The sequence below is a fragment of the Taudactylus pleione genome, unplaced genomic scaffold, assembly GCF_031769625.1.
Source record: "Taudactylus pleione unplaced genomic scaffold, aTauple2 ptg000479l, whole genome shotgun sequence".
NCBI lineage: Eukaryota > Metazoa > Chordata > Amphibia > Anura > Myobatrachidae > Taudactylus > Taudactylus pleione.
In genome coordinates this window covers 2,112,150-2,140,148 of record NW_028284881.1, presented here as the reverse complement: position 1 = coordinate 2,140,148, position 27,999 = coordinate 2,112,150, and the positions used below count along the sequence as shown (strand labels likewise).

The 27,999-nt window shown below is 44.0% G+C and overlaps 1 protein-coding gene across 1 annotated transcript in view; it reads left to right on the top strand.

Annotated features, from left to right (window-relative positions):
• RHOF (ras homolog family member F, filopodia associated) overlaps positions 1 to 27,999 on the top strand; it is a 61,684-nt gene that overhangs the window by 13,953 nt on the left and 19,732 nt on the right. The window contains exon 2 of the mRNA XM_088449158.1: positions 1,922 to 2,009. Within this exon, the coding sequence (XP_088305284.1) occupies positions 1,922 to 2,009 (88 nt within the window). The remainder of the gene's footprint in view (positions 1 to 1,921; positions 2,010 to 27,999) is intronic.

Sequence of the window (27,999 nt, the reverse complement as noted above, 5' to 3'; positions counted from 1 at the left end):
GGTACTGTTATAAACCAGCTAAGTGTGAGTTCAAGTCATTATATGTTTTGATATTTCCTTGCATCTTGTTCTTGATATCCGTGGAATCACGAGTGGTATCATCAAAAGATATATATCATTTGCTCATGCAGAATAAATCCAATGCTACCAGAAGTTTAAATCATTATCTACCGGAAAAGAATTTATGGTGGAGACCACTGCATTTATCATATAAAAGCATGTAGGCAGATTTACATCATTATTATTCTAAACCCTCATGTTGCCTATATATATTGTGGTATTTGTCTAATATTGAAATTGTCATGTTCTATGTACTGCGTGTCTATGGGCAGAGCAACACCTGACACTATAATACTACCAGACTGAGGTCATTCAATTTGTTACCAGGCTTGTTTTGGATATATGATTTTTCTCTTTCTGGTTACCTGTGGAAATCAAGTTATATACATTCTATTTACCTAATTATATGTGCCTTTATCAATATTGTGTTAGCACCTGCATTTTGAGCAGAGGTGTTATTTAAATAAAATTTTCACCCAACCATTAAGGACTAAGGCCCTGATTCAGAGCCGCTCGTAAGCGGGCGCTCGTTCCTTCTGACCGATGTTCGCACATCTGCGCATGCGTACGGATTTTAATACGCATGCGCGAACCAGTCAGTGCGGCCGAAAATCGTTTGTTCGCTATATAGCGAATGCCTGCTATTTTGAGTGACAGAAGGAGGCGTATGTGGGTGGTAACAGGGGAAGGTGCTTGAAAACGGGGGTGTGGAATTCGAACGCAGGTTTGCTTAAAGGTCAAAACGGGCGTTTTAAGGGAGTGCATAATTAATCCAGCAGCGTCATTGACCACGTTACTTGGTTTTTTTTTACTCAGAACTGCTCGCAAAATAGCGGTTGAAAAAACCAGCCACAAGAATAGCGAGCAGTTCATACGCTGTTCGATGTACTCGATTAATCTAATAAATAGCGGACATGACGTATGGTGCGAGTGGCAAGGGGGCGTATTTTTCAAAATTACAACCGCAAGTTTTGCTCGCTCGTTCAGACTTAGAGGCGTGAACAGACCGCAATTAGCGAACGGTTCATTTGAATAGCCACCCCTTGTTTTAGAACGAACGACCGCATTTAGCGAGCGGCTCTGAATGAGGGCCTAAGTTCTTGGGATATTTTCCCACTATCACTATAGATAGTTATTTTACTGTCTATTTGTGAAAGACAATATATAGAAGTCCTTTTCCTTATGCTCTTTTTTCGTGTTTTTGTCTTATGTGTATTTTTTATGCGTTTATGTTAATAGCTTTTTAATGCATATCGAATAAATAATCGTTTTAAATCGCAATTATATAAGAGTGCCCCCAAAAAGAGGTGTTTTTTTTTTCTTTTTTTTGTCTTGCTCACTTGACAAAACCCACACTTAAAAAAGACACATAAATGGTGTAAGGAGGATCCTCTTCAAGTATAGTATTAGAAAGGTCAGGCTCACACATGGCAACCGCGGACACACTTGAACTCTCCTCGAGGATCTGTCAATGGGACACTATTTGTTATTGAATTCTGCTGAGACTCTGGAGGAGAAGTGGAGGTTTGGGTTATGGTGAAACAAGCAGTGCAGCCTGTAGCAATGATTGCTCGCTGACTCTCAAAGATGATAGGCAGCACACAGGCCCTGTGATGTCACTGCTGTATTCCATAGCGCACAGTATAGCTGCAAAATAGCTGGTGGTATAGAGCAAGCGCAGGGTTGTAGGTTGTAATTTCTTGTCATCTTCGTTTTTGTGTGTGGTTTTTCTGTGTGTGTGTATATTTGCAGGACTCTGTTTATAGTAATTTCCCTTTATTTTCTCCCATACCCTCATTAAAAAATAAATAAAAATAACAGTATATTGTATTAAAGACTGTAATATGTTTTGTTTTAACAGCAATATGCTCCATCCGTCTTTGAAAAATATACTACCACTATTACTATTGGAAACAAGGAAATCTTTCTGCACCTGAATGATACAGCAGGTAAATAATTCTAATTACTCTGAGTAATCTTTGAGACAGTTGTAAAGGAAATTATAGCTATAATAAAACAAATTGCATGTTTATCATGTATATAGTTTGTACTATCTGCTTTAAAATGTGTTGGAGTGTTTTAGAACAAGTTACCTTATGGATTGTTTAGCTGCTTGTTGGTATTAGTTACCTGTGTTCAAATGCTGGTATCTCCTGCAGCATCGCAGCTCATTTCTGTGACTTTAGCAATTGGCAGGAATCTCTTGGTCCTTGTGTCAACAACCCATGGGCAGGCTGCTGCCAACACTGACCCTGCTTAGTGCTCTCGGCTGCATCACGCTTGGGCCAGACTTAGGCCCGTATTCAATTTGAGGCGAAAAGTCTAGATCCGCGATACTTTTTCGCCGATGACGTCATTTTCGCCTGTTATGCTTTTACCCCGTATTCAATTTGAAAGACTTTCCGCCTAGGCAGAAAGTCAATGCAATGTACTAGGTGACAAAGTTTCGCCTATGAATAGCAGGCAGAATAGAGTGCAGAATTGGGGTTTATGGGTGCAACGTTGCGGGAACCCCCGTGCAGGCTTCAGACAGTCCCCCAAAGGTAATCTGTGTCAAACATTTTTTAAAAACCACTTAATGACACCCCAAAAAATGACTTTGAAAAGGGGGCAAAAAAAAAAAGAAGTTGGGGTACAAAGTTAAAAACTAGCGAACTTGACACTGGGGGGATCCCCAAGTATGCCCCAAGTGTTTTTTTCATTGCAGGTGTTTGTGGCAGGTGGATTTTTCACGATTTTTTTCAACTTCACTTTAGCAACTTTTAAATATGCTGACCCCCATTTTCAAGTACCCCAAATTTGCTGGGATAAGTTATTTTTTGGGAAAAATACTCCCACATACTATTCTGCACCACGTATATAAAAACGCTATTTAGCAGCTATTGAGCCTGTTTAAAACCACCAAATACCTTCAGCAAGCCAAATCGGGGGGGTACCATAGGGAACCCCCATGTCAGAGCATCTTTTGGGGGGTGTCAGGCGGATTTCCCCAAATCTGACAGCACTTTCTGCCTGTTCAAGTTTCGCCGGGTCCCGTATCGCGGCTCGGCTCAAATTGAATACGGCTCTTAATGTGAAAACCACATTTCTCCCCCTTTGCTCCTGCGTAATTTAGACTATCGCAAAACTGGTTTCTGCTGGTAGTGTAGAGGTTCTAAGGTTCATATACAGTAAATGTGCCCATTACTTATCTCCAAGCATAACTGCACTATCCTCCTGTTTTGTGCTGTATCTGTGTTATGCTACCAGCAATCTGAAATTGAAGCAATAATTTTAGATTATCTATACATAAAGAATAAAGTGCTGAATTGAATCCGACTTACATAGAACAAGACACGTTTACAGTTAGAGTTAAGGACCGATCTAAGTCATGTACGATTAACCACTGCGCTGCTGTAGAGATTAAGGAAAAACTTCTGCACAAATGTCACTAATACCATTCTAACTCAGGGTTGGCCAACCCTGGTCCTCAAGAGCTCCCAACAGTGCATGTTTTCCAGGTCTCCTTTCAGAATCACCAGTGAAATAATTAGCTCCACCTGTGGGTCTTTTGAAATGTTAGTGAGTAATGAATACACCTGTGCACCAGCTAGGTAGTCTGGAAAACGTGGAATCGAGGACCGAGGTTGGCTACCCCTGTTCTAACCCAAACACAGTTCTCTTGACGACTTGCCCTAGCTCAGTACCCGCTGTCCTGTCATTTACACTAGCTGAAAAGTCCCACATGTTGAAAAGTGATCAAAGTTGTCAGAGACAATTGGATTGGCGCGGGGGGGGGGGGGGGGGGTAAATGGCAAACAGAGATGGCGGCAATGGCAAAGGTGTGTATTTATATTAGGAGTCTACATTATGTGTACGTCCTCTGCTGAATTCCAGTGTCACCCCAAGCTCCACCCAGATGCTGGGAGTGCTGAATTATGTTGCCATTATACCGTTAAATACCCTTACTGCACATTCCTATGTAATCTATCTGTTTCAGGTTGTGTCTAAATCCCAGCTTGTCCCTGTTTACACTACATTACTGTCACTGCTATTCACAGTGAGCACTGGTATTGCTGTATACATTAGGGTACTGGATACTTAGGGCCGTATTCAATTAGCGGCGATGAAAACGGCTGTTTTTCGCCAAAAAAATTTGATATTTTTGCCAAAAAAAACAGGCGCAAACGCAATTGGCAAAAAAAAAAACTGGAGAAAAGTTTTCTTTATCGCAGACCAGGTGAACAAAAAAAATGCAAAATAACTATTATTGGCTAAAAATGTGGGGATAGAACTCTTTGGACACCCCCAATGATAAATTACCCCCCCCAAAAAATTGTAAGTTGCGCACTTTGGCGAAAAATGACCACGCAAATTATATGTAAGAAAAATAAATAAACGTTAAATGGTTTTAATGTATTGGGTCTGATTTTTCAGGGGGCGCTATGGATGTGTAAATCTTGCCACCTAGAACTCTTTTTACTAGAGCATTATTTTAATGTATAGATAGAAGTTTGTGCAGGAGCTTATCTAAACTCCCAGTGTAGTTTTTAGATCACAGGTTCTCAAACTCTGTCCTCAGTCCATGTTTTCCAGGTCTCCTTTCAGAATCACAAGTAAAATAATTAGCTCCACCAGTGGAACTTTTAAAATGTGTCAGTGAGTAATGAATACACCTGTGCCCCTGCTGTGTGTCCTGGAAAACATGAACTGTGTGGGATCCTGAGGACCGAGTTTGAGAACTATGGGTTTAGAGTATTGACTGTTGAAGTTGACTTACAGAGACATAATACAGACTAATTTGCTGTTCACCATTGTTTGAAATGAAACCTGCACAACCTCATGGAACCACATTTGGCAGTCTATTTATGAAGCTGAGCTAATCCCTCTCTCCTGTGCTTTCATCTGAGAAAGGGCTTTTTTCCCTCACAAGAGGTTATACACCTGAGATACCAGAGCTTTCTCTAGTGCTATTCTGTTTTACGGCTAACCATATAGACCTCTCTGGGGACGGCAGACTGTCAGCTTAACAAATGGAGAAAAACATGGCTTTTTGGTCGCTAGGTTATGCCCGCTTAGATTGACATTGGCTATAACTGACCAAAGGGGAACAGCGAAGTTGGAGAGGCTTCGCTGAATTCCCTCCAGGACAAATCTTAAGCAAATGCGCAGACTGCATACGCATATTACCAGCAACTTTAGACTCCTGGTGACAGTGAGAAAACCTCCGCTTAGGAGTGGGCTTTTCAATCCCTGGTATGGTATGTTAGTGGTTGGATATTCTGTATAGCGGAGATACAGAATGTTAGTCACTTCAGCAGCATGGTAAGTAGTCCCTGCTTGTTGGTTAACATTAGGATTGCCTGCTTGTTGCCATACAATAGACTTCCCTGCACCTGAACTGTAAAGCTTTATTCCAGTAACTATTTTCTGCTCTGTGAGTTAATAGGTTTATAATTGTAGACTAACGTTACCTGTTCTGTGAGATCTAATGCATTTATTGGTGTTAGTCATGTAACTTAAGCTGGGCAAACACTGATAGATATAACGCCTGTTCGTTTGATCCCAGCTGGGTCGTTTGAACGGGTGATATATATCTATAGTGCATCACCGGGTGTGTACAGCGGATATGTCTGAGCGACATCGTTCACAGACATCGGATCTGCAGTGCAGCACAGCAGATGGCCAATATATCTGAAAGATATATCGGTCATCTACTGGTGTGTATGGTCGACCTGCCGATCGCCTGTGCACATGCTGAGGGACCCAGCGATGATTGACAGCTCAACTGGGCGGACAATTTAAATGCCTGCCCATTGAGCTGTCAAGCCCGGCACATCGGGCAGATGAATTGGTAAGTGTATATACACTTACAAATGGTCAGGTCGGCGGGTTGGCCGACCAGTCGGCCTAGTGTGTACCCAGCTTTAGCTATAGCGGTAACGCACAGAGTGTCATGAATTTGTAGTCTGTGTGATAATGACTTTAGTATCGCTGAAATATACAGCAACAGCTTTCGTTATAACTCTGGTTAAAACCAGCATTCATTATAAATATGCATTTGAGCTCGCTGCACACTATACATAAGTATATGCAGAGATTGTATTGAGAGCATGTTAGGAATGCAAAGTCTAGCACAATTTGCCCAAGCTTCAATGTCACCTTATTTTCTACTGTGGTAGTGCGATAGGATGTCACCTTTGCAATAAGACAGTTCGTGAAATTTCATCCCTGCTGGTTTTTCCACGGTCAAGTGTAAGTGATATTACTAGAAAGTGGAAGTGTTTAGGAAAAACAGCAACTCAGCCACAAAGCGGAAGACATCGGAAAATCAGAGTGGGGTCAACAACTACTAAGGCGCATGGTGCGTAAATGTCGCCAACGCTCTGCTGATTCCGTAGCTGAACAGTTCCATACTTCCACTGGCATTAAAGTAAGCAAAAAAACTGTGCAGAGGGAGCTTAATGGGATGGGTTTCCATGTCTGAGCAGCTGAATGCAAGCCTCACATCACCAAGTCCAATGCCAAGCGTCGGATGGAGAGGTGTAAAGCACAGAGACACTGGACTGTGGAGCCGTGTTCTGTGGAGTGACGAATCACGCTTCTCTGTTTGGCAGTCAGATGGACGAGTCTGGGTTTGGCGGATGCCGTTAGAACGTTGCCTGCCTGACTGCATTGTGCCAACTGTGAAGTTTGGTGGAGGAGGGATAATGGTATGGGGCTGTTTTTCAGTGTTTGGGCTTGGGCCCCTTATCTCCAATGAAGGGTAATCTTAATGCTTAAGCATACCAAGACATTTTTGAACAATGCTATGCTTCCAACTTTGTGGCAACAGTTTGGGGAAGGCCCTTTTATATTCCAACATGACTGTGCCCCAGTGCCCAAAGCAAGGACTATAAAAGCATGGTTTGATGAGTTCGGTGTGGTAGAACTTGACTGGCCTGCACAGAGTCCTGACCTCAACCCCTGGAGCACCTTTGGGATGAACTGGAATGGAGATTGCGTGCCAGGCCTTCTCATGCAACATCAGTGCCTGACGTCATAAATACTCTACAGAATGAATGGGCACATATTCCCACAGAAACACTCCAAAATCTTGTGAAAGCCTTCAAAGAACAGTGGAAACTGTTATAGGGGGACCAATTCCATATTAAAGTATATGTATTTGAATACAATGTCATTACAATCCCTATTGGTGTAATGGTCAGGCGTCCGAACACTTTTGTCCATATAGTGTGTGTATGTGTGTGTGTGTAGTGTGTAAATATATATATATTATACACACACACACAGTAGACAAAAGTGATTGGACACTGACAGCAAATTGATCAACAAGATTTTATTGAGATCAGTACTTTGCAGTATTCACTACACGTGGTGGTCTTACAGACCCCCGTCGCTCCAATCCATCCCAGAGGTTCTCAATGGGATTAAGATCTGGACTCTGAGTTGGCCAGTCCATTACCGAATTCTCTGTATACCAGTCCAGCATTGCCCTGGAAACATGACAGATGGCATTATCGTCCTGATAAAAACATTCATTGTTTCTGCAGAACTGGCACAATGTAAGGAGCACAGAGTTATCGAGAACGTCTCTATAGTACTCGTTTTATAACTTCACGAACATGTCTGCTGCAGGTGCAGACCATTTCGCTTGCGCGGGGGTGTCCAATCACTTTTGTCAATTAATGATGCTTAAGCATGTTTATATAACACATACAAAACCACTGTGGAATACTTAATCAACCCCAGAGAAATGTAAAGGAGTGTTAGAAATCTACACAAAAGCTTCAAAAATCTGTTTACATTAATAAATAGGAACTGTAGGCCAATGACCATTTGTCCATGGATGACATGAACCCTTACTACTTCAACCTTTGTGGTGTTTGCCATTTTTCTTGACCCAAACTGTAACGATTTAATACTCCTTAAATTGATATTTATCATTGCTGTATTTTTATGGCTCAATAAAAGACACTGACAAAGACCATACTGGTTGTGTTAGGCACACTGTCACTGCTACCATTACCAACCAATAGAAATAAGTTGGTGATAATGGAGGCAAACTAGAGACTGCTGTATGAAATACAATTAATTGAGGCATTCGGGCATCACCTCTTGTGTATATGATAGGCTGCTCGCACGGCACTGTGGGAAACATCCCGGCAATAGGGATTACCTAGGCGGGTGATCTTATTTCATTCTGCCACCAGGGCAACCGCTTTGTGCGACTGCACTGGCCGCATCTCCCTCATTGTGGCCCTGTATGCCATAGACCATAGGATTACCCACCACACTGGATGTAGACCTGATTCATGTGGTGAAAGTCATACTGATATGCTTAATTTATTCACACTGAGAACTGAGTAAAGACCTCGGTGGTGGTGGGGGGGATGTATTAAGCCTTGCAAAGTGATAAAGTACCAGCCAATCTGCTCCTAACTAATTTTTCAAACACATCTGGTAAAGGGACAGTTAGGACCTGATTGGTTGGTACTTTATTAGTCTCTAAGGCTTAGTACATCTCCCCCTGGTGTGTTAATACTGTTTATTTGTATAAACATCACTTTAAATGTTAAATCTACTACCACTTCAGAACCACCACTTTCATTACACTAAACTGATATTCTGCTCAAATACTACTTAGTTTTAGAATTATTTACAACCATGAATCCTGCAATAAAGGGGTCACTGGACTGCATGTTGCACTTTTGTGTATTTGAAGCTTTGTTTTACAAAAGCTCCCTGAGAAATCCTCTATTTGCTGAAGTGCAAATGAAAGGTGCAATTATAGTGCTATATACTCCAAGCTGCTGCAATAATAAAGTCGCTTTGTAGAGTGGAAAAGGCTGTATTCTCCTCTACACATGGGCTCTAGGGGAAAAAAATAATGTGCCCACTATCTCTACGTAAGCATTTCCTGTGCTTCGTCATCTTGCATATTGTAAATAAGGTCACAAGCCTGCAACGTACCAGTAGTACATTAATGGCAAGTGGATACAGTATGTAGTATAATAGAGCTCTCTTCCTCTGTCAGTCTAGAAAATGTTAGAGATCTAAATGTTTAACGCTGGTATAAACTGATATAGTTACAACACTGTTGATTACTTTGCATAAATGCAGTCCATAAAATAGTCTAGCTAGAATAAAAATGTTTGCATGTCGGTAATAAATTGTAAATTGCCATATAACCAAGAAAAGTATAGACATGGACTGCATCTATATATATATATATATATATATATATATATATGTATATGTATGCACGGAGTCAGTTTAATTGAAGGAAGTGGCATGGTGCATGCTAGTTAGATGGAATTGTATTCTACCACACAAATCAAGTCCTTTCCCCACCTTAAATGGTTGCTGAGTGGGTTTGAGAGCAGAATGATAAATCGGAAGCTACATCTATGAGAACAATGGAAAAAATATAGGGCCTGATTCAGACCCACTCGCGAGCGGCTGTCCGCTCGCAAGTGGGTCGATGTTCTGCACTGAGCATGCGCACGACGGAGTGAGCTCCGTAGTGCACATGCGCCAGACGCGACGAGCGAAGGATTTTCCTTCGCTCGTAGTGTCTCTTCAAAGGGGGCGTGCTGTCGATGTTGACTGACAGCACGCCCCCTTTGGTGGGCGTGCCTCCCTGACGGGGGCGTTCCCACGGGAACGCCTGCCGTCAGAAGCCGGCCCACTGACATCACTAGTGATGTCAGTGGGAGTGATTTTGGCTCTGATAGAGCCAAAATCACTCCGAGCCTTGTGGTTGAAAAACTCAACCACAGGCTTTTGTACGCAGTTTCGATGGTCGCGATGGTCACGACCATCGCGGCCATCAAACTGCACGCTCGTATAGGCTGTGGGTGGTGACCCACAGCTATACGAGCGTCCAGGAGGATGCTCCATTTTCATGGAGGGCGGCCCTCATTCAGAGCGTACGGCTCTGAATGAGGGCCATAGTCCATACATCTTCTAGTTAAACCCTGATCGTTATTACAGTCTAAAGTAAATTGTGACCTTTACATGTTCTTAGATGTCTAAATAACATTTACAGGGTAATAACACCCAAAATGTGTGGTTATACACCTATTTTCAATGATCTGTGATGGTGGCCATCTGTAGTAAGCTCTATATGGCCAGTTTCTTCAGCTGTAGCAGAGAAATATTGTATATAATTATTATAGTTGGAGTGGTCTTCATATACAATTGCTGGTGTTTTCGGATTGAATATTCATAGTGATAATGTTGTTGCTTTCTGTTAGAATTTGCAGTTTTATACTGGTAGATTTGGTGCACAGTGCGTGCATATTCTCCATATTTTGAGTTATTGTCAGTAATGGTTTGTTTGGCAGCACGCAGACCAACATTACAATGTAATACGCTTCCTCCTTGTGTTGCAGGAAGTATATGGTTAGCATGATGAGTGTGGAAAGTGTTTTACAGAATGTTCATTACATTTCACAAGGCCACAAGGATTTTTTGTTTTAAAGTGTGACAACACCATTACATAGAAAACAAGTGTTACTAATGTTCTCTTTCAGAGTTGACTTTTACAGCTTGAAACCTGTATTTATTGCCATACCAAACTTTATGCAGTAACTGTTCTGTATGCTCTATATCAGGACGTGCAGTTAGGGTAGGGTAACCTGTCATACTGCAGAGTTTTGTCTATATAAATTATTAGAATAATACAAAGAAGATATTCATAACTTATAAATATCTTCTTTCTATTATTCTGATCGTTTTTATAGGGAAAACTCAACAAAATTTCAGCACTCCCTGGAAATACAGTGAAAGATGAGGCAGTGAGCGCTCAGCCTCACCACTGATGGCTCAGACACTGCCTGGAGCTGGGGGCTGGGCCACGAAGCAGCCAATGAAACAAAGAAAAAGAGCTGATGGAGGCATGCCTCACTGTGTGGGGCGTGCCTTGAGCTCTGATGGACACCTCCTGATGATCAGATTACCAGTCCAGGAAGTACTCAGGCATTGGAGACCTAACCATCAGAGCTCACCAGTTGTAGCACTGAGGAGGGAAGATAATTGTAATATGCGACAGGGGAAATACACAAAGGAGAAAAAGGTGAAGGAGGGTCTGCTGTGGACAACAGGATACTGTCTTGGGGACTTGTAAATCACTGTGTAACAGAATAGGTGGTGTTCCTGCAGACACCGGTAGCCGGCACCTTCTGTGTAAAGCTGGGTACACACTACACTCTGTGTACCCAGCACTAAATCGCTCGGATACTAGACAGTACCTCCGCAGCCCTTGACCTCAACGCACGTCCCTGATCTGTATGCTGTCTGTAATTCTCACAAACTGATTGTTATTCTTTATGTATGGGCAGCTAAACGGTAACCATTTCTTAGGGCTGAAAATGTGTGCTCGATGTATTTCTCCCCTTTAGCTATTCTTATTAAATTAATTGAATTTTCAGACCCTTTATTAAATCTATCTCATTATCATGTGCGATGTATTACACCAGCATAGATGCTTACTGCTCCTGGAAGTTTCCAAATGTAGAAAACTGTCTTTATGTGTACATTATGATGAGTGGAAATGTCAATTTATGCTTAAAATTATTGGTAAAATGTAATAAAATGGACTAGTAATCTCTCATGCAGGTGTTGGGGTGACGAGGCTTCCTACCCCTGGATCACGGTATGAGAAACGCTGCTCCTATATTATTAATTTTCCTTCTAGCCAGCTGGGGAGATGAGAAACACACACACACACACACACACACACACACAGACACACACACACACACACACACACACACACACACAGACACACACACACACACACACACACACTTGTGATGAATCCACTCAGCTCTCAGAGGTACATCCTCTTTGAGCCGTCTTATATAAGTTCAGAAAACTGCTGTCACAAACATTTGCCAAAAATGGTTTGACAGAAAAGAATACATATGATTGGTTTTAACAAGTACATAGGATGTGTCAATGCGTCTTTCAGTTTGTCGTTTCTTCAGTGTCCAAACTTAGTATCCTATTCTGGGATTCTTCAGCTGCTGCTCGTTCAATATAATGGTGGTTCAATCTCATGATATTTGTGTAAATGAAAATGGCTTTTTCTCATAAATACTGATGAATCTTACAGTATGTTTTAAATAAACTCTATAAATTATTATAGACTCTCACACAGGTAAATTCAATTACGAGAGTTATATATGCACTTGAGTAACTGCAGCTATATGCCGCCCCAAAGGGTTTCGTACAAAAATTCACAAGAAAGGGGCGAGTCAGGCCGTGAGGAAGGGAAGTTCAGCTGCTGTTGCCTGTATTTCTACGCTGTTGCCCCCTTCGCTCCTGATGAAATAGGATCCACGGCACCCCAAAAATACAGTCTGTATTTTTCCTACCCTGTGCGGTCTACCTACCTACCTTAGCGTTATTCCCGGGATCCATCTTTACGCTGTAGGATTGTTTGATGCACACAGGGTAGGTCTATTGTGTTTTTATGGTTTTCTAATAAATTTTGGAGTGTCAGTTATCCGTGGTGATTGTTTTGGTCCCTTTATTTTTGGGGTGCCGTGGATCCTATTTATATGAGGAATCTGCGGATGTATGATTGGTAAAGGAGGCCCCTAAAGAAACCGCTACGTGGGTGCACCATACCTGATCCATGTAAGCTTACATGTAAGCACCATTTATTGTGATCACAGGGTGGATGTCTCTCTATGGACGTTTTGACTATTCTCCCACAATCTACCTCCACTGTGGATCGGGACTAGTCTCACTTCTCCATTAGTTTTCAGCACTGAAGGTGTACTATATTGACAATAAGAACTTTATTACGAAAGAGTCTTTTTCTCTCTCTTTTTTTGCATATGGACTGATTTCTATATGTTTGGAGTCTATGAACAAGGCTCATCATCCTGAAACTTCTCATTAGCGCGGACTTGTAAGATCATTTCCTATGTATTTATCTGTAAGTTGGTGACTTATATTGTGATCTTTTTTCTGCTGCTATATGAGGCAGCGCCAAATTTTGTGAACATATCTTTTTGTGACCTCATTGTTGCAATTACCTGTAGATTGCATCCCATCACCTGTGATCTGTACCCTGCCACGACCAAGCTTCTAATATGGTGTATTGACATTATTGGTCAGTATTTGCAAAAATAGTACAATGCTCTGTGCAGACAGGCATTTTTCCTGAACCACTTACGTAAGCTATGGTCAGACCTCTTCTAAAACAAAAACTTATATACATCCAGACTGCATAATTAACTACAGACTGGTATCAAACCTTCCTTGTCTAGGAAAGGTTATTGAGAAAGTGGTTGTAACTCAACTGGAATCCCAGTTGAGTTACAACTCCACAGCCATGGTGTCTATGCTTAATGATCTTCACATGTCAAGAGACAGATGTGATTGTTCAAACTTAATCCTTCTGGATCTTTGCAGCATTTGACATCATGGACCGTGGAATGAACAGCTGTGAAATTTCTATGGACTGGATGGTACTGTCCTTACGTGGTTTAAATTGTTTCTGACAGGTCACAGTATTTTTTGCAAAAGCATACTCCACATCAACAGTGACACTGCCATGCAGTGTTTCACAAAGTTCTATCCTATCTCCCATGGTCCTGGTCTACTACTGCTATGCAGATGATACTCAATGGTACTTGTCCTTTGCTACAGATACCTAGAACTAGAGGTGTAGCATGTGGCATGTCCATCATGTAGAGTTAAATTAAAGGGAAATGAACATAAACCTTAGGGGCAGCATCAAACTAGGGCTTAGTGGATTAGATATAGTCCACCCCATTAAGTAATTCCACTAATAAAATCCAGTTTTGTGTGTACTTAATAAGACTACATCTTGTCTATTTGCCGATTTCTCTGCAATGGGAAACTTCTAAAGAAATTGATCCTCCCGGGGTAGACAGTGTTTCAGTTAGTACTCACACTTCATGTAGGAAATCACATGGTCCGGAAGATGCCTGTTTGTGTAGGAATGTAACCAATGTCATCATCATATAACAGGTTCAACTGACTCCTGCCCCCTGTGACTCTCCAGCCTCCTGCCCCGTCACTCCATCCTCCTGCCCCATGTCACACCAGTCACCGTCACTTCAGCGCCCTGTCACACCAGGGTTGTGTATAGAACCCCTTCAGTTAATGTACCTGGATGTGATGTGGAGTGAGGGCGGAAGTGCGGTACCATGCCCTTAAAGCGCTGTCACTTTAGAAACTTGTACCCTAATTGTCTTATTTGGGCAGAGCAAATCTTCTTAAATTAATTACTTTTCCTAAGCTACTATAGCCCATACAGGTCTTACCAGTAGTCCTTACAAAAACAGATGTTAACCAAATTGACGCAGCCTTTCGACAGTTTATTTGGAAGAAAAAGAAACCTTGACTCCGTTTACAATTACTGCAGCGCAATAAATTGGAAGGGGAAATTAATTTCCCAAACATGGCATTATATAATTATGAAGCCATTTTCCGACACATCAAGGATTGCATCTCACATTCCAACTTATATACTAATTATTTGATAGAGAAATCTTTTCTTCCCAATATGGATATAGTGAGTTTCTTACACCTGAATAAGTTATTTCTACTTCAGGGTCCATAGGGTATCCACAGGATACCTTGGGGTATAGGCGATGGCGGCAGACATCCAGGCACCACAGAGTTAAATTTTCAGCCTCCCAGGATGCACTGGGGTCCCTCTCCTATACCCCGCCCCCGAGCCTCAGGCCACTCAGTTTCGTAACAAGCCATAGGCCGGAGCAGGAGCAAAAAAGAGAGAGAAGACAGTCTGGAACACACAAGAATCACATTCTCACCAGAAGGAGACTGAGAAACCGGTGACCAGATCAAAGCCCATCTGCAGTACAGGTGCGACAGGGCGGGAGTCCTGTGGAACCCTATGGACTTCGTAGAAATAGAGATAACAAGGGTAAGTTCTTACCATATCTCATATTTTCTACTTCAGGGTCCATAGGGTATCCACAGGATACCTTGGGGATGTCCCAAAGCAGTATCCTTTAAGGGTGGGGACGCTCCTGTGCTGTAAGGAGAATCCGCCGCCAAAAGGAAGCATCCTGAGAGGCGAAGGTATCAAAAGCATAATACCTTACAAAAATATGGACAGATGACCACGTGGCTGCCAATCACCACTGAGGCGCCACGTCGAGCTGCCCACGAAGGACCCACAGACCTAGTGGAAGAGCTTTAATAGAGGATGGAACAGGAAGACCTGTGAATCCATCCTGCCAAAGTTAGCGTAGTGGCAGGCCAACCCTTTTTATGGAAATCAGAAAGGACAAAACCGAGAGTCTGATTTCCTAAATGGACTGGTACGGTCAACTTAAATTCTTAGCGCCCGTACCACAGCCAAATAGACCTCACCAGCAGACAGGACTGGGGAAGTAAAGGCAAGCACTGCCCTGTTCCTAGAAAAGATGAGAAAAAGGGAGGTCTACATGACAGAGCCTCCCATTCTGAGATCCTACTGGCCAAATTAAGAGCCAGAAAGAATACAGTCCTAGCCGTAAGCCATTTGAAATCCACTGAGCCCAGTGGATCAAATGGCGGTCCTCAGAGAGCCCTAAGGACCACAGCCAAATCCCAAGGAGCCACAGGTGGAACAAAGGGATGCTGAATATAACGTACACCCTGCACAAAGGTGTGGACATCAGGAAGAGTAGCAATCCTACACTGAAACCATACTAACAGGGCAGAAACCTGCACCTTCAAGTAAGCAAGGCGAAGACCGTTATCTAAGCCCACCTGTAGGAAAGCCAACCTCTGGATATCCGGAATACCCGAGGAGCCTAGCCTCTAGGGCGACACCTGAAAGAAAGTATACCATACCTAATGGTAAATTCTTGCAGATAAAAACTTCCGAGCTCTTAGCATGGACAGAGCCCCTGTTAACTATAGAGCTGGAAAAACTCCTAGACCTTAAGAGGGCAGTCTCCACCGCCACACCGTCAAGGACAGACAACCCAGGTCTGGGTATCAGCCAGGATCCTGAGACAACAGGTCCGGGCGTAGAGGCAACAGCTTCGGATAGTTAACTGAGAGGCTCCGAAGATCTGAGTAATAGTGCCATCCGGCCTACGCTGGAGCTATCAGCAGGAGCGTGCCTCCTTCTTGCTATTACTGGAGGAAGAAGGGATAACGGAGGGACGAGGTACACAACTTGGAAGGTCCACTGGACCTACCTACGTCTATCAGAAGAGTCTCATCTCTGAAAGGCTCCACTTGTTCACCAGAAGATTGAACACCTCCTGATAAAGAGGACATTTCCCTGAATGCACGTCTTGACGGCTGAGAAAGCCTGCTTTCCATCTGAGGATTCGTGAATGAACACTGCCGATGACGGCAGGGATATAGCCTTCCACCCAAGCCAGAATTCGGGACACCACTGTTAGTGTCGCCTGACTTCGGGAACCTCCTAGGTGGCTCACATAAGCCATCATGATGGCGTTGTCAGACTGTACTTGCACGGTATTTCCGTGGAGGACCTGTCCTGCATGCTGGAGAACCTTGAATACTGCTCAGAGTTCTCAGATGTTTATGGGAAAAGATTCCCACAGAGAAAAAATTTCCAGTCGCTGTTCTTTATGTAAGGATATCTCTACCCAGTCCATCTCGAACACCTGAAAAAACTTTTCCTTAAACATTTGTACAGAGGGAGGGGATGACTGTATCCATTGCTGTAATATACACTTCCTCGCCACGGTCGAGAGAATTAAAAGTAATTTATGACAACCTGGAGAAACTGTGGAGGTGGCAGTGAGAATGCCAAAAATGGCCCATTCTGGGGTTAACGGTAAAAAATTTACCAGTTCCAACAAAAAAAAAAATTGCTAAACTCTAAGCCAAACCATTTTTATAGAGATGCAATGCCAAAAACAATGATAGAGGGAAGCATCTGGTCTTGTACATTTTGGGCAAGTAGATGAAGAGGAAAGTCCAATTAAATGACTACAAGAGGGGGAAAAATAACCTCTATAAAAAAATGTTGTAAAACATTTCCCGATAGGTGGAATCAGATAGTATTTTAAATGGAATATATAAGGGCATTTAGAATTTTGGATTCACTAAGGTCAGGAAAGTGTTTCAGCCAACATGTTATTCCAGTGTCATAATGGCCAGTATAATACGGTGCTCTATGTCATTTATAAAACAAGGAGATGGCACCCCTAGACCCAATAGAAAATTGGAGGGCCGTATCCAACTGATTCGTCCAGTCCATAGGAGAAGGGAAAGAAATCAACTTAGATGTATAATGCTGCGCCTGCAAGAACAATACGTTTTGAGAATGTAAAAAAGGGGAAGAGAGTCTGAGAAAAATATAAGAGTTCTGATGACAAATCTGTAAGTTGACGAACTGCATTAATACCATTGGAAGCCCAGAACGTAAAAAGGAGAGGCGGCCAAACCGTGATGACAGCTGACATTACCCATCAGAGGGAGAAAAAATATGAGATATGGTAAGAACTTACCCTTGTTATCTCTATTTCTACGAAGTCCATAGGGTTCCACAGGACTCTCGCCCTGTCGCACCTGTACTGCAGATGGGCTTTGATCTGGTCACCGGTTTCTCCGTCTCCTTCTGGTGAGAATGTGATTCTTGTGTGTTCCAGACTGTCTTCTCTCTCTTTTTTGCTCCTGCTCCGGCCTATGGCTTGTTACGAAACTGAGTGGCCTGAGGCTCGGGGGCGGGGTATAGGAGAGGGACCCCAGTGCATCCTGGGAGGCTGAAAATTTAACTCTGTGGTGCCTGGATGTCTGCCGCCATCGCCTATACCCCAAGGTATCCTGTGGAACCCTATGGACTTCGTAGAAATAGAGATAACAAGGGTAAGTTCTTACCATATCTCATATTTTTTCTCCCTCTGATGGGTAATGTCAGCTGTCATCACGGTTTGGCCGCCTCTCCTTTTTACGTTCTGGGCTTCCAATGGTATTAATGCAGTTCGTCAACTTACAGATTTGTCATCAGAACTCTTATATTTTTCTCAGACTCTCTTCCCCTTTTTTACATTCTCAAAACTTATTGTTCTTGCAGGCGCAGCATTATACATCTAAGTTGATTTCTTTCCTTTCTCCTATGGACTGGACGAATCCGTTGGATACGGCCCTCCAATTTTCTATTGGGTCTAGGGGTGCCATCTCCTTGTTTTATAAATGACATAGAGCACCGTATTATACTGGCCATTATGACACTGGAATAACATGTTGGCTGAAACACTTTCCTGACCTTAGTGAATCCAAAATTCTAAATGCCCTTATATATTCCATTTAAAATACTATCTGATTCCACCTATCGGGAAATGTTTTACAACATTTTTTTATAGAGGTTATTTTTCCCCCTCTTGTAGTCATTTAATTGGACTTTCCTCTTCATCTACTTGGCCAAAATGTACAAGACCAGATGCTTCCCTCTATCATTGTTTTTGGCATTGCATCTCTATAAAAATGGTTTGGCTTAGAGTTTAGCAATTTTTTTTTTTGTTGGAACTGGTAAATTTTTTACCGTTAACCCCAGAATGGGCCATTTTTGGCATTCTCACTGCCACCTCCACAGTTTCTCCAGGTTGTCATAAATTACTTTTAATTCTCTCGACCGTGGCGAGGAAGTGTATATTACAGCAATGGATACAGTCATCCCAATCGTCACACTAGCCCCATTTCTCTTCACTCCAGCCAACCCCTTCCCCTGCTCCCTCCGATTTAACTTCTCTTCAAACTACATGCTCCTCTTCCTGCTTCTCATAGTAATTGTTGTGCATAGCACTATATATCTTAATAGCTGGCAGCCGCACACCCAAGTACGCGTCTCTTCTTTTATTCCCGGGTGCGACCCAGCTCCCCTTTCCCTGCGTGTGACACTGACAGTATACGTTAGTGCGTGTGATGTCATGACGTTACACGCACAAACATGGCACACAGCAGGCTAAACAACACAGCAGAACACGTACCTGGCAGGCTGTCAGCTGTTTGACAGCTGCTACTGGGGTCCGACTTCAGCCAGTGTGGCGCTCTGGCGACTTCGGCGCCTGGAGCTTGGAACCGTCCTCCCTACAACCCTGCTGAGAGCCCAACGGCAATTTTAAATGCCTGACTAGCTGAGCCTCAGAAGAGGATGAGTGCCAGTTGGCTGTAACACAATCCTGATACAATAGAGGTTCTTATGATAGAACCTCCCCATCAAAAGACAAAACTATAGCTTAGCCCACCAACTGGAATTCAGAGTTGCAATACACTGAGAATGTGTGAAATCTTGGTGGTGTCCTGGATTGTGGCTTAAAATTTATACATCAGGTGTAAACCATGATCAATTCTTATTTGTTTTATCTGGGGAACATAGCCAGAATCAAGCACTTAATTCCCTTAGAAGATCTGCCTACACTCATGCATTGCAGTTGTATCCTCATGCTTGGACTACTGCAACTCCCTATACCTGGGTCTCCCTGCAAAATAATTACACCTCTTGCAGCTTATACAAAATGGAACAGCCAGACTGCTAACTAACCAGCTTCAGTCCTGCCCAGGGCCGCCATCAGGGGGGGGACTGCTGGGACTAGAGGCCCAGGTGGCAGTGGAGTGGATAAGTGCTGGCGGCATTTTGAATATGGCGCCGGGCTGGAGCCAATTGTAACTTAAGGATCGTCAGCCAATCCGGAGCGGCAGCTCCTGATTGCACTGGCTGTCCGCGAGCACTGATTGGCTCGTGGCAGGTACCCTATTCAAAATGCCGCTGCCACCCGTGCCCCTCTCTCTGTCCAGGCGAGTGAGTCAGTGAGAGCGGCGTGCTTGGAGCAGGAGCCGCAGTTCGGCAACCTCCTGCCAACAGGAGAAGCCGGGAAGAGAGCAGCAGCTGGGGGATAAGAGAAGCTTCCTACAGCCGCCGCACGATGGTGAAGAGGAAGTGCGTGGACGAGCAGGAGAAGCTGCGAGGGGTTCCACTTACCATCCAGAGACATACCAGGTACAGAGACCCCTGCTCCCACACCCTCTCCCTGCTCCCACACCCTCACCTCTATATGATAGTGACATGTTATAACATCCACCCACACAACCCAAACTTTGAAAAAAATGTTTTAACTGGTGTACGCACCAATTGATGCTCCACAACGCTTTAGCTCTTCCCATATTATCCTCTGACAAACTGCCCCCCTTACCCAAGGGTAGGAGCCCTGCCTATTTTGTTAGTCCCTGGACCCACAATTTCTGATGGCAGCCCTGATCCTGCTATGTAACACCCATTCTCTACTCCCTTCATTGGTTGTCTGTAAGATGGCAAATCTTTTTCAAGATTGACATACTGATTTTCAAAGCCCTACATAAAAAGGGTCCAAGCTACCTGAGACAGTTTCTGATTACTTACACCGCCACTTGCTTGCTTCGATCTGTAGATCACAATTCCCACAGTAGTAGTGCCCCTAATGCAATGCCCACTGTAGTGGTGCCCCCAGTAGTGTTAGTACCCCTTGTTCAGTGCCCCCATTAGTGCTGCCCATTATGCAGTGCCCACAGTGGTAATGCCTCTTATGTAGTGCCACCAGTAGTGGTAGTGCACCTTATGTAGTGCTCCCAGGAGTGCTGCTCCTTATGCAGTGCCCCCCTATGCAATTACCCCATTAGTGGTGGCCCAGTATTAGTGTCCCCAGTAGTAATGCCACCTAGTAGTAATGTCCCCTAGTATTAGTGCCCCTAATAGTAATGCCCCCTAGTAGTAATGCCCCCTAGTAGTAGTGCCTCCTAATAGAAATACCCCCTAGTAGTAGTGCCTCTAATAGAAATGCCCCCTAGTAGTGGTGCCCCCAATAGAAATTCCCCCTAGTAGTGGTGCCCCCAATAGAAATGCCCTCTAGTAGTAGTTCCCCCAATAGTAATGCCCCCCTAGTAGTAGTACCCCTAATAGAAATGCCCCCTAATAGTAGTGCCGGTCCGCCCGGCTGCTCTCCTGTCTGAACTATGGGAGTGCACTGCACACACCGCGGGAACTGGAAGCCGGAGCTCAGGAGTGAGCTCCAGCCTCCGGCTGGCAGTGCGGTGCAGGTAGGGAGCAGTGGCGGATCTAGACTTTTCATTTGGGGGGGTTTAATGATAACCCTGGCTCCTCCTCCTCTTTTCTATCCGGGCAACACCCCTTTCTAGTCCCAACTCCTCCCCTTTTAAAGGTTTTTTTTTTTTTTTTTCTATATATTTCTTTTTGGGAGCACCTATGTATACAAACTCTTGGTGTGAATTCTCATTTAACTCCAACACTACAATAGATGACTGCTTTTGCTTGGAGTGTGTGCCCCCCCATGCTTCCCCCACAGTTAGCGATGCCAGAAGGTACAGTACAGTAGTGACTGCAAGGTGTGTCGCTGCCCAGTATTCCTGGAGACACACACACATATACATAATATACATATATATGTGTGTATGTATGTATATATATATATATATATATATATATATATTATAATATTGCATTACACACATACAGTGCCTTGAAAGAGTATTCACCCCCTTTGCATTTTTCATGTTTTGTTGCATCACAACCTGGAAATTAAAATGGATTGTTTGAAGGTGTGCATCATTTCATTCACAGAACATGCCTACAACTAATCACCCCCCTAAAGTCAGTACTTTGTCGAGCCACCTTTTGCGGCAATTACAGCTGCAAGTCGCTTTGGATAAGTCTCTATGAGCTTGCCACATCTTGTCCCTGGGATTTTTGCCCATTCCTCAAGGCAAAACTGCTCCAGCTCCTTCGTGTTGGATGGTTTCCACTTGTGAACAGCAATCTTCAAGTCTGACCACAGATTCTCAATTGGATTGAGATCTGGGCTTTGACTAGGCCATTCCAACACATTTAAATGTTTCCCCTTAAACCACTGGAGTGTTGCTTTAGCAGTATGCTTCGGGTCATTGTCCTGCTGGAAGGTGAACATCCGTCCCAGTCTCAAATCACAGGCAGACTGAAACAGGTTTTGCTCAAGAATATCCCTGTGTTTAGCACCATCCATCTTTCCCTCGATTCAAGTCAGTTTTCCAGTCCCTGCTGCTGAAAAACATCCCCACAGCATGATGCTGCCACCACCATGTTTCATTGTGGGGATGGTGTTCTTGGGGTGATGGGATGTGTTGGGTTTGCGTCAGTGTTTTCCTTGGTGGCCGAAAAGTTCAATCTTAGTCTCATCTGACCAGAGCACCTTCCTCCATACATTTGGGGAATCGCCCACATGCCTTTTGGCAAACTCAAATCGTGTCGTCTTATTTTTATCACTAAGTAATGGCTTTTTTCTGGCCACTCTTCCATAAATCCCAGCTCTATGTGTGGTACCCCAGAAACTGAAAGTACCACTTATGCTAGTATGCCCTAGTCTAAATATAATGTAATGTATATGCATGCGACTCTGCACTGTTTGGCACTGGTGACAGTGGACATTGAGGACGGCTGCAGAGGCGGATGTGTGGGCAGAACGGACAGTTGACTGAAAATGACAGTTGGCTGCTCGAGCTCATGGTCCCAGCAGAAAGCATCCAGGACGCATAGAGACTCACCGGCCATTGAACAGTGCTGAGGAATCATTTGGCCTGGTGAAAGCTGCGCTGGGTGACTTAGTGGAACAACGATGGTCGGCTCTGAGTTGCCGGTAACAGAACTGGGAGAGGCTGCCCAGTGAGACCTGCTGCCTTCTGGACAACAGTGAAGTGTGGCAGTTTTAAGGACCTGTACGTGGGGCTACTGCACAGTTCTGGAGGCGAGCTTGACAGGGAGAGAGACTCTTCACCCCACTGTTACCTGAAAGAAGGTCCAAAAAGCTGTGGACAGTTATGAACTGGTAGAAAGCTGAGACAGACCGAACTAAGCCACAGTAAAAGTCACTGGCAGTGGAAATCAGACTTAAACTTATCAGACATTACTAGTTAGTGAACAAATACAGAAAAGAGTAAGAGTAAATGATCACCAACGTATACCAACCCTACCTTTCCGGTAACTAATTGTGCACCAACAATAAAGCGCTAGACTTTTATTGGGGGAACTTTACTTACCTGATTGTTATCTGCCCCCCCGCGGCATAATCCTGCGATTCGCGGGTCTGTGGGAGTGGATGATGACGTTTGAGGAGGGGTTCTGAATTCTGACAGGTGCGCTACTGGCTGCACTCAGGGTAATACTGCTCCACAGGGCAGGGCAGTTATGATAGAAGACACTGTCCCCTATTATCTGCTGTTATGGCGCTACTGCTCCTCTGACCACTGTAATTCCTACGACGGTGACCTAGTCAGGTGGAGTGCATTGTCCCCGGACACAGGAGCTGGAGGCAGGCCCATCAGCCGGCAGCAGCACTCAGTCCCCGGACACAGGAGTGGGAGGCGGGCCCATCAGCCAGCAGCAGCACTCACCTGAATGCGCAGTGTTTCTAACTCCCGAGTCCCAGAGCAGAGAGGCAAGGACGCTAGGGGGACGATCGCTCCAATCGCCCCCTCCCCCCTGGATCCGCTACTGGTAGGGAGCCAGGCATCTGCTGGTAACAAAATCTCAGCGGGCGCCCGGCAAATGGAGCCTGTTGGCTGGCCGTGGGGAACAGCTCCCCCCGGTTGGCGGGCCACCCGACAGAGCTCTGCAGGCCACGGGTTGAAGACCCCTGCCTCAAGGCATTTCCTGTAAAGGAACCTCTTTAGGCAAGCTGTACCACCCACATAACTTTTATCAACTATTCTACTCATTTACCTCCCCTCTACACAGTCCACACAACTTTCCATATGTTCTCTTTCTACACTTGTACAACCCACTGACCACTGGCCAACATTGCTGAGACCAGATCATGTAGCCCACCAAGAACATTTGCAATCTGGTTGGGTCAATTTGCAATAGGTAGCACCTGTCATTATGTGTTTAATTCTTATTTCACTATAGAATGCGAGAAGGGCCCTCTTAGATCTTTGTCATTCTGTAATTACCCAGTCTAATTTAATTACTGTGTTGTCCCAATTCGCAAAGTGCAATCGAATATGCTGACGCTTTATAAATAAATGTTAATAAACAATTCTTTGTGTGCCTCTAAGCCAAGTGTACATCCAGCAAACAAACCGCCAGATATGTAGGCAGCTCCCATCAGTGTAATGTCTTCTACGTAGTAGGATTAGTAATTAGCTATGAATAATTCCTTGAATAAGAAGTAACACCTAATGGCGTGTGCCTTTTTTTTTCTACATAAGTGATGTTGATTTTGTTATAAACTCCTGTAAATTATATCTGCATAAATGGTGATTTCTTGTGCATTATAGCGAATAACTCACTGCCATCTGTAAAATATTAATTAATTTTAAAAGTGACTCTGCAGAGGGTGTCACAGAATTTCGGCGTTGAGGCAATTCAGTCCAGCAAGGTGTGCCACAGAGCTTCACCGCGATGCTCGGCTGTGCAAATATCCAGCATATATGGTACCTTTCGGGGCGGCTCAAGAAGGGAGGGGGAACATGTGCAGTCTCCGTGTATGTCACATGTAATTGAATTGCCCTCAGTGACTTCTGAGAGCCTTTATTTTCCAGTTGAGGTACATTATTCCTTATACAATTACTTTACAAAAACAAATATAGTCTGTATATCTTATTTTTAATACACAGTGATGCCGTTCTATTTATTCTGAGCTGAAAATACTGGCTTCAGAAGCAGATAATTAACATTTTACACTCGAAAGTAGGACCTGACTTGTTATAGTTGGATGATGGGTTGTATCATGTGCTCCATGTGTGAAATTTTGTATTAGGTGCAGCATGTAGATCAGGATCCATTGTGTAGAAGTACGTTCTGGTAATTCCAGCATACAAGTGTAGATTGACAAGTGGGGAAAACTCCTTGTGCTAAATTTATACTTGTAAAGCTTGGAGAGGAGTTGGCCTGCTTGTTTAGCCATAGCATGTACATTCCAGGCTACCGCAGACTGTCATGCTTGTTAAAAGGAAAACAAGATTTTCTACAAATTTGTCTCCTAGGTTAGTAGCCTGTGTGACTTTGATTAATGAATTGAAACAATGTAAAGTTGTTCTCCAGCTGTTACCTGGAGAAGGCTGGAACACCTTTGGTCTGGAGCATAAAAACAAGCAAGTGGCCCTTTTCTACCAGTGGCCACAGCATTAATATACGTGTATGTACATGTGCATGCCAAAATATGTGCATGTGTGGTTTTATAAAGCCAATAAAATATGACCTATATAGATGTATTCTTGTGACCTATATACTGTACACCGTGCATATTTGCAAACTATATATAATACACAAGGCATTTAGTGACCTCTGTATAATACACAGGGCATTCTAGTGAACTCTGTACAGTACACAGGGCATTCTAGTGACCCCTGTATGATGCACAGGACATTCTAGTGACCGCTGTACGTAGGGTCACCATCAGGGTGGGACTGTCGGGACTACTGTCCCGGGGCTGGGCACTCCCGACAGAGAAGGGGGGACCTGGCCCTCTCCTACCATCTGCCCGCCACTACTGCCAGTGCAAGTGAAAGGGGCCTCCTGTCCAACGCCCGCCTACTGCAAATTAATGGGGCCCCCGGATGGTCCACCCCCCAACCCGCCGCTACTGCCTTGCCCGCCATGAATAAGGTGCCTGACTGCCCCCTCTGCCAATGGTTAGGTCTAGACTAGAGAGCTCTAATGGACATGTGACATCACACCCATGTGACCCAGCATCAAAGGGGGAGGGGCGGGGATTCTAACGGGTGACCAAAAGTGTCCCCTCGTGGGCTCGCCATGCTGCGGGCACATTTATTCCCCCTCTATGCCCACGTGGATGATAACACAGGAGCGGTTCAGCCCTCCTGCAGCGGTCACATGGTTGATACGTCACAGAGGTCCTTTCTCCACATAGGATCTAGTATCAACCCTTTGTCGATGTACAATAAAGTTGCTTATTTAGTACGTGTAGCGCCATGACGTCACCGGATGCCACTGAAGCAGAGCGGAGCTGCAGCTGCATGGAACAAAATGTACGAAGATTCATATGCTGCCTGGCTGAGGCAGGGCTGGGCTGCAGAGAGTGAGGTAGAAGGGGACTGGAAACGTCAGAGTGCAGGGCTGGAGAGGCGGACTGTTTACTCACATATATAGACTTACTCAAACTAATATATATATATATATATATATATAATATATAGATAGATAGTGTGTGTGTGTGTTATACATCTGTTTGGAGGCATATCATTGGCATCTAGCAGCAGCAAACCAGGCACATAAGCTGCAGTTGCATATTGATATACTGGGACATAAGGAGGGGTGTGAGGCAGCACAGGGCGGGATTGCCTGTGGGTGGTACTAGCCGTACCTGCCATCGGCTGCAGCCCGCTCTATCCTATGGCTGTTTCTGTACTGTATGGGAAGGGGGAAGTCCTGTCTATTTTGTCTTTCCCGGGCCCCACAATTTCTGTTGGCAGCCCTGGCTGTACGACAAACAAGGCATTCTAGTGACCGTTGTAGGGATGGCCATCGGTGGTGTTACCATCGATGACAAAATAGCAAGTAGCCATTAATGGCAACAAACTGTTCTATAGATGACCATAGATGGTTTCAGCAACCGATGGTCATCCCTGTTTTTTAACTGACTGGCCCGTAGGGGACCTGTCAGAAAATGGGAGTGGGGCTTCACGGGTGCTGGTGCGGGGCTATTCTGTGTTTTGGCACCTTGTAAAATAAAAAAAAAAAACATTGTTATGCTTGGACATCGATGGAGGGAAACCATCTGGTTCTCCCCCATCGATGTCAAAAGCATTCGACATAGTCTATAAACAATCAGTGATTTTGAATCAATGGTTGATGGCCATTCCTAGACAACTGTACAACGGCAACCCTGTAAGTCCCAATGGTCTTGGCTTGGGTAAATGCAACACCCCCTCACACCTCTGTGTATTAACTTCAAACCCCCCCCCTTACTTCTATCGACACAAACACACACCCCCCCCCTCTGTTTTGCAAAAAGTGGCGACTGGAGTGAGAACACCCCCAGCAGCGAAGTGATTAGGTAATAATTACCAGAAATGTGCAGCTAGTTATGGAAGAAAACTTATTTTTAACTCCATTACATTTTATTGAAAAAAGTGTACTACAGATCATACAAAATCATTACCCAAATAAGTATCAACTGTTAACGGGTAGACAGAAGAAGTAGGGGGAGATGAGGGAAAAGAATACCAGAAACCGGGACCAAGGGAGACCAGGCAAAACGTTAGAAATCATTTGTATAGAAGCTTAATGTAGTACCTGAAATGTGGACACATTTATTGGTTAGAAACCAAATAGATTTTTTACTTTCTCCACCTCTCTAGCTGACTCGTGTTCAAGTGTTTGGATATAAGTACTGCTTAAAATTCCTGTACATCTGTGAAGCACAAACCTTGAAGGACAAGTAAACCACAGTGGTAATTATGCGAGGCCAGTCAGGGTGGGCGAGGTCTCTAGTCTGCTATTAGCAGTGAACTATGCTTTGGGTCCTTTTCTGGTGAGAGAGAGGATTTAAAGAGACATGATCATTACTAAACACATTAACCCTAAAATTATTTTTCCTAGCGCTCCTCCGTTCCATTCTTATTCCCTGCGAATTGCAGCTTGTGACTTTGCATACTGCTCACAACATCCCTATAATACTATTGTCACATTATAAGTGTAGAAGATGTGGACTTGAGTTTATCTATGTGTGATTGGCTCACATAGCCACCCAAAAGGTTTTTACCCTTGTGATCAGGCTCTCTCAATATAAAATATGTAGCAATTAACAACATGTATTAAACTCCTGTTACCCTATAGATTGTAAGCATACAAGCAGGGCCCCCTTACCTGTCTATCTGTAAATACTCAGCCTTGTTTTACTTCTGTTTTTGTTCCTCAAGAGGTCATCTAACACAGAAACAGCAGTCCAGCCACCTGCATCTTTTACTTTGCCCACCATTCCTATTTTGCAA